Source organism: Taudactylus pleione, unplaced genomic scaffold, assembly GCF_031769625.1.
Source record: "Taudactylus pleione unplaced genomic scaffold, aTauple2 ptg000671l, whole genome shotgun sequence".
In the NCBI taxonomy this organism is placed as follows: Eukaryota; Metazoa; Chordata; class Amphibia; order Anura; family Myobatrachidae; genus Taudactylus; species Taudactylus pleione.
In genome coordinates, this window is record NW_028285073.1 from 6,163,175 (window position 1) to 6,175,616 (window position 12,442).

The following is a 12,442-nucleotide window of genomic DNA, read 5'->3' on the forward strand; positions in this document are numbered from 1 at the left end:
GTGCCATCAATAATGGGCCATTCAATGTCCATCTCTACTTTTCCTGCACCCTTGTGAATAGCTCTAGGCATCCACCAATCAGTGTGTGGTTGGCACACCCTTTGTGGTGATTGGCCAGTGGCATCATCCATTCAACTTGCTAGACACCATACCCAGCAACGTGTGGCCACAGAGCAGCTATGTATTCGATACTTTCCAATCATTAAATAGTTTTATATACACTACTGTAACAGGCCAGGGAGTATCCTCTGCCTCACATATGCCAGCTCTGCCTATGATCTGCCTGGCTTCAAGAAGCCCATCACAAAATTGTACCTGACTCTTAATCTAGGTACACACTATCATTTTTTGATCATACCGATAATTGGGACAATATTTTGGCAAAATCAAGGTCCCAATATCTGTGCTACACACTACAATTTAAATGAAATACCTGGCGAATTTCACAGTGACTTTTCATATGTACGCTCACAAGGATGATGAGGTAATCAGGAAAAATCATAGAAAATATGGGCAGATTATCGAGAATGCACACACACTGCTCGATATCGGGAAATTCAGGCGGAGATTTTTGGATAATCAAAGGAATGCGTTTCTGGATGTTATCTAACCGTTTTATCGGTGAAACGCTAATACACACAATACAATAAGTTATTATTGGCAAATCGGCCCAATACATGCATAGTGTGTACATAGCTTTACCCCTAGGGCGTGGAGAGGAGGGGGAGCGGGCACTATTTACCCAGATCCGAACCTGTTAGAGGGGCCCGGCCTCTGCAGCCCATCCCCCACCCGTCGCCGCTGTTAACTTAAGTTCAGGCAGGGAGAGAGAGGACTAACTGCTGCTGTCACGTTGTGTGGTGGGCTAGGGAGTGAGGCTGCTGCAGCAGCAGTCAGTTCTCGCTCTCCCTGCGTTTATGTATGCGGGAGGGGGGATGGGTTGCGCTCTCACTTCCAGACACCTGCGCCCCCTGTGCGGCCAGCACATCCGTGAACATATTGATTTTTTTTTCTTGTAAGTAGGGGTCTGGCCACACCTCCACAGTTGACCACACCCCCTCCCTGTACTTGGGCCCGGCAGAGCTGTCAGCAGGCTGCCACTCCTTCCCAGCAGCTATTGTAAAATGGTGAGATTAAAGGGCCTACGTATCAAGCTGTTTTGTACATAAAATGATGCAGAAATTGCAGTTTCTGCATCATTTTATGTCTTGTACAGTAGTTATGTAGTAAGGCCCTGATTCAGAGCCGGACGCTCTGACCAGAGCGCTCGCTCTGAATCAGGGCCCTCCTCCATTAAAATGGAGCGTCCCCCTGGACGCTCGTATAGCTGTGGGTCACCACCCACAGCATATACGAGCGTGCAAAAAGATGGTCGCGATGGTCTTGACCATCGGACTTGCGAGGGAAACCCTGCGGTTGGGTTTCCCAGCCGCAAGGCCAGGAGTGATTTTGGCTCTATCAGAGCCAAAATCACTCCCACTGACATCACTAGTGATGTCAGTGGGGCCGGCTTCAGACGGTAGACGTTCCCATGGGAACGCCTCCGTCTGGCAGGCACGCCCCCGGCACGCCCACCAAAGGGGGCGTGCTGTCAATCAACATCAACAGCACGCCTCCTTTGGTGCGAGACCCGGAGCGATGGAAAGCCCATCGCTCGCCGGGTCTTGCGCATGCACACGACGGAGCTCCCTCCGTCGTGCGCATGCGCAGTGGGGAACATCGACCCACTTGCGAGCGTACTGTCGCTCGCGAGTGGGTCTGAATGACCCCCTAAAAGCACAATGCAGTAGATTTCACAGAAATCTCCAGCAAAGTGCTAATTAGCAATTCAGGTCTCAGTCTTCATTATTATCAATGGGGACTACGATCTTTCGATCTCTCTCTCGCAGCCTCCGGCCGGCTCTGGATGCTGGCGCTGTGCGCATGCGCAGTGTCAGCTTTCACAGGAGAAGTCTTTCATGTCTGTGAAAGACTTCTACTAAATATGCCGCGTATACCACTGTCCCTGCGAGTTTCCCTTTGTACATAGCAGTGATATTTTCAGTAAAAATGAAAACATCCCCTGGGAAATGGATCCTTAATAATCGCGGCAGTTTCACGATTATTAGAACTTGAAAGACCTTTAGGGGTTCATATACTATGGGTCCAATTTAACAATGAGCCATAACCGCTTTAGCATTCGCTTAAGGGGTTATGGCCCACAATTCAGTATATAACTTTGCATAAGACTTCCGTTAAAGGGGTACATTTACTAAAGTGCAGTTTTTTAGAAGTATAGATGTTGCCCATAGCAACCAATCAGATTCTACATATTTATCTAGCACCTTCTAGAAGATAATAGCTAGCATCTGATTGGTTGCTATGGGAAACATCTCCACTTCTAAAACCTCTCACTTTAGTAAATATACCCCTCAAAGTGCAGTCAGTAACATACGGTTCTGCATGGGACTGAGGCCCATTGTATCATTAACAAATTGTATATTTACTGTAAATGTATATCTGTATTTAGCTAAGCACTTGTTCTAAGCATTAATGGTCAACGAATATCACTTATACAGCCTGCATTAGACATTTTTTAATGTGTGGGAAATTTAATGTGTGGAGTTGTTGTAACTGGCTAAAATAACCTAGACAACACCTATCCTGACCTCAATTACTGCAAACCAGCCCCTGGTCCTAGGTACAGCTTTAGGTTTTTAGAGCTAGTGTCAGCAAATTCTGCATTACCATGTGTCCATGTTCCTTGTGTGTGAAGTCCTATACTGTACATGTGTCATACCTCTCATGCACGCAGAGCCTATGACAATCAGTGCAGAGCTCTCCCGTCTCACCCCTCCCACCCCATTCCTTTGACGTCCAGAGCTGTCACCTTCCAGCAGCTGCAGTCAGTCACTGGTCCAGCGGCTGCGGGTGGTAGTGTGTGTGTGTGAGTGCGGTCACAAGGGGCAGCGTGCCACTACCACCAGCAGCTGCAGGGGACACAAGGCTCTGCCATTACTCATAGCTTGCTGCTCTGCCTCTCTCACACCTGGACTCCACTATAACAGACTTCTACCAGGCAGTAACATCCTCAGAGCCCACACAGCACCAAGGAAGCCCCCGTCCTTCCCTGCACAGACTACTACAGCGACCTCTGCCCAGGTGCGGAAATGCGGTCCTCTTACACCTTTACCACGGCCGGCTGGGGCGCCCGCAGGGAGCTGCAGGTCCCCGGTGCAATGGTTCTATACAACCTGCTTGATTTCATGCTCCACAGGACCAAGGTAAGGACGTAGGAGAGGGATCCTTTCACCAGCTAGTTACTAAAATTCTAACCATTATAATATGCAGCCATGTGTACACACTACACAGTATTGGACCCCTCCATTCATTGTTATACCGATCTACTGCTGGGGTCAGCATTCTGCAGGTCCGATCACTGTATCTGGTAACATGATAAAGTTGTTGCTTTATGTGACATCACCATGCATTAAGTTTTTAGTCTTTATAAATATTGACTTAATAGTGGAATAACTGAAATAGAAGTATATATATATATATATATATATATATATATATATATATATATACACACACACACACACACACACATATATCATCACTACATCTCTCTGTAATGATTAGCATTACTGCCTCACAGCACTGGGTTCGTGGGTTCAATTCCCACTATGACCCTAACTGTGTGGAGTTTGTATATTCTCCCTCTGCTTGTGTGGGTTTCCTCCGGGTGCTCCGGATTCCTCCCACACTCCAAAAATATACTGCCAGGTTATTTGGCTCCTAACAAAAATTAACCCTAGTGTGTATGCCTGTGGTAGGGAATATAGAGTGTAAGCTCTGCTGGGGACAGGGACTGATTGATTGAATGGCCAGTTATTCTCTGTACAGTGCTGCGGAATATGGGTGCAATATAGAAATAACTGGTTATATATATATATATATATATATATATAAATAAAATCTCCCCCCCCAATTTATAGTTATACTGTGTTTTGTTCAATCTGTCTTGTTACAATTGTTGAATATTTATTTTCACAATACGTATACCTGAATGTACTATATGTATTATAGTATACATTAATAACATACTACTTATACTTCATTATTTAAGAATGAAGAGCAGTTGTGGAAGGATTTAAATATAGAAACAAAGTGCCGGCTATATATGTGCCAGTTAATTAGAGTTTACAAGTAATTGCAAAGTAATGTCCATATCTTGGCATTAATACAAGCAGCATTGTGTGGAAAGTCCGGTGCTTGTTACTAGACTGGAACTGGCAGAGTGAATGGGCAAGGTAAGAATGCAGCATTGTCATTGCCACCTTTTGGTCCTTCTTAGCGTTTGAACTGTGGACGGTGGCAGTGCTGTTCTTGCCAAGGCCGGTACACTCCAACTTCCAGCTGGGACGGTGGGAATTCTGCAAAGCCAGAATGAAAATCTTTTAACCCCCCAGAGTTCTAAGGAGTTTCATTTACTTTTTCAACAGCGCTCCCTTGTTTCTCCTGCCATAGACATCTAGAGAGCTTCTCATGTGCACGTGTCCTTACATGTGTGTAATTCTATATACTGTATAAGCAAAATATTACACCATCATTCAGAAATGACTGACAGATATTATATTATATTTTATTTACATAGCACAAACAAACTCAGCCCAATCTGTATGTTAGTTAGGGAGACAAACTGAACATGCTTTGATCACAGTTAGGGAACATTCTGTACACTGAGCCTGGGGGGGGGAGAGGACACCGCTCAATAGTGCTTACAGTAAATACTGTAGGTGTGCGGGAGCATATTTAGGTAAAGGCTTGGTCAGGGGCTGGTTGTAGAATCTGTGTTAAGTAGATAGGTTAAATATACTGAATGACAAGATATGCACTATCACCACTTACAAGTTAAATTGCTAGAAGATAGTAAATTCCTGAAATATTTCCTGTGATGTGACAAACCAGCTAGGTGTAGCCGTAACCTCCCCCTTCCCCCTCCTCCTCCTCTGTTCTTCATTTACAGGACATGGGTCGCTTGTTCTAAGATTTCCTAGAAGTTGAAATGTTTGTTCAACAGCATTTCGAATTGAAAGGCCTGAATTTGTCATATATACAGTATATATGTTTTTACTTTGTCCTCCATTATGAGGCGGAGAGCTGTTTCTGCTGTATTAGAGAGGTTGTGTTTATGTTAATGTATTTTGTAAGCACAATGAATTATTACAAAACATTAGTGTAAGTACATCGGTCTAATGCTGGGCATACACTATACAATTATCTGTCCAATCTGGCTGGTTGGAATGAAAACCTGGTAATGTATGGGAGCAAATTACAACAGAAATTTGCTCCCAAACACTAGAAAACGGACCAGATTTTCCTTCCCACCAGACAGATTTGGCAGATATCTGACAGATAATTGTAGAGTGTATGCCCAGCATTATTCGTAGCATAAACCGGGCTCAGATGATGCCTTTTCTGAGCCGTACGTATCTTGAGAGGTTTACTGGGTGAAAATTCGCTCTCTTTGTGTGCTGTCTCCATATTTTACCTTTTACTTATTGATTCCTTTCTTTTTATGAGTGTATGTTTTCTTGGCCATCTGCATAGAACTTGCACATACATAACGGATTGCTCAGTCTCTCTCTTCTTCTTTTTGTTTTCCAGGCTTCTAAAGTTGTGCAAGGTCTGGTTGGTCTGCGGAATCTCGGAAATACGGTAACAATATTTTATTTTGCCATAGTTCATGCACTATTTTCGATACGATGTATAAAATGAAATATAACAGTAAATTGTTTTGTTTTTTTATCTTAAAATAGGAACACTAATTGTGTATAATTTATATTTAAAAATAAATGTAAGTAGGGTGTACATTGGGCCTGATTCAGAGCCGGTCGCTCTGACAGAGCACTCGCTCTGAATCAGGGCCGGCCTTCTGTTTTTTTTAGAGCGGCCTCCTAGCCGCTCGCATAGCTGTGGGTGACCACCCACAGCTATAGCGAGCGGCCAGGAAGATGGTCGCGATGGTCAAGATTATCGCGACCATTGGGCTTGCGACGAGACCCTTGTGGTAGGGTCTCATTGCCGCAAGCCCCAGAGTGCTTTCGGCTCTAAGAGAGCCGAAAGCACTCCCACTGACATCACTTGTGATGTCAGTGGGGCCGGCCCCAGACGGTAGGCGTTCCCATGGCAACGCCTCCATCTGGGCAGCCACGCCCCCGGCCCGCCCACCAAAGGGGGCGTGCTGTCACTCAACATCAACAGCACGCCCCCTTTGGTACGAGACCCGGAGCGACTGTTTGCCCGTCGCTATCCGGGGCTTCGCGCATGCGCACGACGGAGCCGGCTCCGTCGTGCGTATGCGCACTGGTCCACCATCGACCTGCTTGCTAGCGCACAGCGCTCGCGAGCGGGTCTGAATCAGGCCCATTGTTTATTGTTGGAATAAATGTCCACAGTAAAATTGCAGTTTTTGGTGCATACACACGGTCAGATTTTCTGTCAGATTTGATCAATAACTATTTTAAAAAACCTTCAATCGTTCATATCTGACAGAAAATCTGACATGTGACCCTGGAGCGATGATCGATGCGCGTTCCCGATGGTCAGGTAACGATATCTGACATCTGATGTGTTTGCAGTCAGATTTGGTCGATTTCATTCATTGTAATACAGTCTAAATAGTTCAAATCGTTTGGAAAAATCGTTAAATTGTTCAATCATTCATCGATCATCGTTCATCTAACATATCTGACCGTGTGTATGCACCATAATAGGTTTCCGATTTGGCAGATGATTTGGCGATTTTGCTGTAGGATTGAACTTGGATATTTTTTTAAATGAAAGACTGAGCTCCATAGTGAATAGAGCACAGGTTCTCAAACTTGATCCTCAGGACCCCAAACAGTACATGTTTTCAGGTCTCCTCACAGAATCAAAAGTGAAATAATTAGCTCCACCTGTGGATCTTTTAAAATGTGTCAGAGATGTATGACTACATCTGTGCATCTGCTAGGTGACCTGGAAAATATGAACTATGTGGTGTCCTGAGGACCGAATTTGAGAACCTCTGGAATAGAGTAATCCTGCAGGCTCTTGTATAGGCGCACACTGATCAGGTGTGGTATGACTTAGGTCAACAGTCAATATGTAGGCATGTATTAAGGTCAATATTCAGAATGTTGACATTTAATATGTCGATACCAAAATATTGACGTGATTTTTTTGGTTATTATTTTATACTAACCTTGAACCTAACCCAGACAACCTAAGCCTAAACCTAACTAACAACCTAATTGCAAATGAAATGCAGCATGCCCCCATGAAGTATGACCACACCCACATGAGGCGTTATCACGCCCCTTTTCCTGTGGTCGCACATAGAGGGTTGTCAGGAGCCCCAGTCCTTCTCTGTACTGAGGACATCTGTAAAACATGCACTATTAGGGTCCTTGAGGGCTGGAGTTGGGAAACACTGGTCTATATATTCTGGTGATTAATATATGTATTCTAAACATGTTTTTAAGTGTTCGTTTGCATTTAATAATTTCAGCATTTCTTAAAGCTGCTGGGACTTCTCCATGCTCTAAGTCATTCTATTTTGTCTTTCTTTGTGTAACAGTGCTTCATGAACTCCATCCTCCAGTGTCTGAGTAATACTAAGGATCTTCGAGACTACTGTTTGCAAAATTCATATCAACGAGACTTAAATTCGAAGACCTGCAGTACTGCAATTATGAAAGGTAGGAGATACTTGATACATACAGTAGATCTTCTATACAAGCACATGATTCCAATGGATGCCTAGCCCTCTTATCATAACTCATTTTACCAGATTGAAAATTCTTATCTACAACTTTATTTTCAAATTGAGTATTCTTATATTATCAAAGCAACACTGTTACCAGGGATGTCCCTCTTGAGGGGAGTTGTTACCAGCAATCCCAAAATGTTGTGACCACGCCTCCTTCAGTGTGCCACTCAGCCTATAATGAGGGCCGCGGTGTTCTCAACAAGGTGTGGCCCCACCCACACACAAAGGGGCCACGTCCCCTAGGGCCTAGGCTTGATAGATCTCCTGGCAGACCTGACCAGTACTGAAGCAATTGGTATATTAGGAGCATAACATTTGTGTTATGTAAAGGGTATGCATACAGCATGTAGAAAATTATAAACATTGTCAGTAAAACAAACTGCATAAAAAGACTGACGCACTTACAGAAGTCTGGAATAAATGTAGTTTATTTGCAAACTTGGAGAGAGGTAAATTACAAACCAATCAAACACAGGGGCTCATTTATCAATGAGTTTTATCATACGCAATAAGTTTTATAACTCGTTGCGTATGATAATGGTGCTCCAGCCAATCAGCTGTTTGAAACAGATGACAGTTAGGAGCTGATTGGCTTGAGCACCATTTATCATACGCAACGAGTTTCAAAGCTCGTTGTGTATGATAAAACTCGTTGATAAATGGGCCCCGCAGTCTCTAAAATGACACACGCTGATTGGTAGGTGCTTTATCTCTCTCCAATGTTTGATACAACTCCCCCTTAGAGCTGCATATGATATAATGCACACACTTGCTGAAAGCACTCCTTAGGGGCTCAATGTTCACATAGACAGCATGACACTGCCTTTATTGGATTGAAATCTGAGGATTGTGGAGGTCATTGGAGTATTCTGTATCTATTGTCATGATTGTGGTACCAGCTTGAGATGACGCACACTTTGTGATGTGATGCATTATCCTGCAGAAAGAAGCCATTGGACAGTGGGTAGACTGTGGCCATAAAGAGATGTACATGGTCAACCGCAAGTAGGCTGTATGGCTGTATCAATTGGTATGAAGGAGCCTAATGTGTCCACCATTACCATCACACTACCACCAGTGTCCTAAACCATTGACACAAGGCAAGATGGATATATAGATTTATGTTGCTTACACCAGAGGATGTTTTTTCAATCTTTAACACTGCAGCCTCAGGGCCTGATTCAGCAAGGAACGCACAGGAGAGAACGCACGCACTTGCCCGGTGTTTCCGTACTGCGCATGCGAACGCATCGCACTGCGCGTGTACGAACTAGCCAGAGCGATCGGGTAAGCGTACGCAGACTACGCGCAACGTGTACGCAGACCCCTTCCGATACTGATTGACAGGAAGTTCCGTTTGTGGGTGGTGACGGGGGGTGGTCGGGCGAACGCAGGCGTTCCTGTGCGTTGGGATGCCAATTTAGGGGCGTCCATAATTAAACCAATCCGGCGACAGACGCGGTGATGAGACTGTGCACACAGGTAACTTACTGAAAGTTTTAAGCCGAATTTGGAGTTTTTTGAAGAAAAAAATTTTTGGCCAATTTTTAAGGTCCGGGGTTTACAGAATTTTTCATACGGGTAAATATATTTCTGGAGAGTTCTGTGTCAAAATTAAGCACCAAAATCAACTTCTGTCACCACAGCAAATGTTTTTTAATGTTTATTGAAAGTTTTTAGCCGAATTTGGGGATTTTTGAAGAAAAAATTTTTGGCTGATTTTTAAGGTCCGGGGCTTACAGAAATTTCCATATGGGTAAATTTATTTCTGGAGAGTTCTGTGTCAAAATTAAGCACCAAAATCAACTTCTGTCACCACAGCAAATGTTTTTTAAGGTTTACTGAAAGTTTTAAGCCGAATTTGGGGATTTTCGAATAAAAAAATTTTTGCCCGATTTTTAAGGTCCGGGGCTTACAGAATTTTTCATACGGGTAAATTTATTTCTGGAGAGTTCTGAGTCAAAATTAAGCACCAAAATCAACTTCTGTCACCGTAGCAAATCTTTTTTAAGGTTTACTGAAAGTTTTAAGCCGAATTTGGGGATTATTGAAGAAAAAAATTTTTGGCCAATTTTTAAGGTCCGGGGCTTGCAGAATTTTCCATATGGGTAAATGTATTTCTGGAGAGTTCTGTGTCAAAATTAAGCACCAAAATCAACTTCTGTCACCACAGCAAATGTTTTTTTAATGTTTATTGAAAGTTTTTAGCCGAATTTGGGGATTTTTGAAGAAAAAAAATTTTGGCTGATTTTTAAGGTCCGGGGCTTACAGAATTTTCCATACGGGTAAATTTATTTCTGGAGAGTTCTGTGTCAAAATTAAGCACCAAAATCAACTTCTGTCACCACAGCAAATGTTTTTTAAGGTTTACTGAAAGTTTTAAACCGAATTTGGGGATTTTTGAAGAAAAAAATTTTTGGCCGATTTTTAAGGTCCGGGGCTTACAGAATTTTTCATACGGGTAAATTTATTTCTGGAGAGTTCTGTGTCAAAATTAAGGCCCTCATTCAGAGCCGATCGTTAGCGGCAGTACGCTCGTTCCGAGCGATGTTTGCACATCTGCGCATGCGTACGGTTTTTAGTACGCATGCGCGAACCAGTCAGTGCGGCCAAAAATCGTTGGTACGCAATATAGCGAGTGCCTGCTATTTTGAATGACAGAATGAGGCGTATGTGGGTGGTAACAGGGGAAGGTGCTTGAAAATGGGGAGTGGAGATCCGAACGCAGGCGTGCTTAAAGGTCAAAACGGGCGTTTTATGGGTGTGTATATTTAAAACAGCAGCGTCATTGTTCACGTCACTGGGTTATTTTATAGCCAGAACTGCTCGCAAATTTGTGGTAGCAAACACCAACCACAAGAATAGCGAGCAGTTCATACGCTGGTCGATGTACTCGATTAATCTAATAAATAGCGGACATGACGTAGGATGCGAGCGGCCAGGGGGCGTTTTTAACAAATAAACGAGCGTATGTTTTGCTCGCTCGTTCAGACTTAGAGGTGTGAACAGACTACAATGTGCGTACGGATCATTTGAATAGCCACCCCTTGTTTTTAAACGAACGACCGCAAATAGCGAACGGCTCTGAATGAGGGCCTAAGCACCAAAATCAACTTCTGTGTATATTTGATAGCTTTGGTTTAATTCTTGTTATGCATCCCAACTAGTGCCGAATGTGAGTACAGACATTAAACCTGATACAAAAGTGACAAGAAGGCCCACATACTGTTAAACCATTAACACCTATAGCTGTATACACACATAACGATTTTTTGAACGATTATCGTTAACGATATTTATCGTTCAATTGTTGTAAAAATCGATCACTTTTTGAGTTAAAACGATGAGCGATTATCGTTCATGCGCGTTCATGTTCGTAGTTTAGTCAGACTGACCAACTGAACGATTTTCATTAAGGGAATATGCAAAAATCGTTCATTACACTTTCAAAAAATAGATAATCTGACAGAAAATCGTTCAGAAAATCGTTGATAACAAAATCGTTGATTGTGTATGCAGCTTATGTCATAGTCTCTGGACATACATCAGTTTAGGAAATGTAAGGCATAACAAGTATACTCGTATAACTTACAGGGTCCCACTCAATCCTTCAGTGAGAGCACTTCCTGCCAACCTAGATATCGATCACAAGCCACAGTGTAATACTGATGATCAAATATTTATTAAAAGTATCAGCTTTAAAATTAGCTGCACACAATTGTAAAAAAAATCAGGGTTATCTGAGCAGACGCTCCAAGGCATGAAACCGGTGAAGCCTGGTTTCCAAGAGGTCATCCACAAAAGAACACCTCATGGTACAGTAGCTCCAGTCACCTGCAAAGTCCTGTGACACACCTTACAACAGAGCAAGTTACTAACTGTAAACGTTAACAGTGGAGCTATTAAAATGGCATAGGGTATAAAGATTACCAGCAAGTAATAAAATGCTGTAAATCATTCATAGATTTTTGTGGCAATCTTTATGTTCATAGAGACAGTCTATAATAAGTTTTTCTACAGCCACTTAATGATTGCTGCTCATTGGGTATCCTTTGATTTACGATGACCTGCTATTTAGATAAGATTAACAAACTATGTAGACTGGAATAATATTTGGGAGATTTAGGACCATTATAAGAATTCCGGAGCCGCTTTCATCCAGAAGAAGAATGTTCATGGATTTAATGAGCCAGATTTGCTGATGCTAGTGCACATATAAGGAAATATCCTAAAGCTTTCATGTGAGTGAGGCAAATTGCAATATCCACTGGCACTGAAAGGGGACAGGTAACACCTAATGACAGTGTCAGTCTGTGACAGATTTTTTAAATGCGTTAGTTCTCATACCCACTGGATTTTTTTTAAACGCAGTTTTAAAGCTGGTTTCTAGGGTTACCATACCCATTGCTGTATTAGTAGAGGGCTTTTCCTAATTTCATACAGTAATATCAAAATGAGTAAAAATGGGAGTAAAAAGTGCAAGTAAAATGGCAACGAGGCTTTAAGCAGCTGCGGAAGGAGGAGGCAGTTTGGCCAGGAATGATGCCAGTGACGTCTCCAAAGGTGGGGCTACAGCGTAATCCAAAATTCAAATAAGGGAGCCACACCAACTCCCCTTCCAAATGCTGCCAAACATCGTCGGCT

General features: G+C 43.0%; 1 protein-coding gene across 6 annotated transcripts in view; it reads left to right on the forward strand.

The window, feature by feature from the left end:
• The window catches only part of USP2 (ubiquitin specific peptidase 2), a 102,996-nt gene that overhangs the window by 43,850 nt on the left and 46,704 nt on the right, over positions 1-12,442 (forward strand). For 5 of the 6 annotated variants that reach the window (XM_088455824.1, XM_088455823.1, XM_088455822.1 and 2 more), the window contains 2 exons: positions 5,653-5,703; positions 7,607-7,727. In XM_088455824.1, coding sequence (XP_088311950.1) covers positions 5,653-5,703; positions 7,607-7,727 — 172 coding nt within the window. Of the gene's footprint in view, positions 1-2,883; positions 3,264-5,652; positions 5,704-7,606; positions 7,728-12,442 lie in introns of those variants that run through there. The other variant, XM_088455827.1, reaches the window with a different exon arrangement.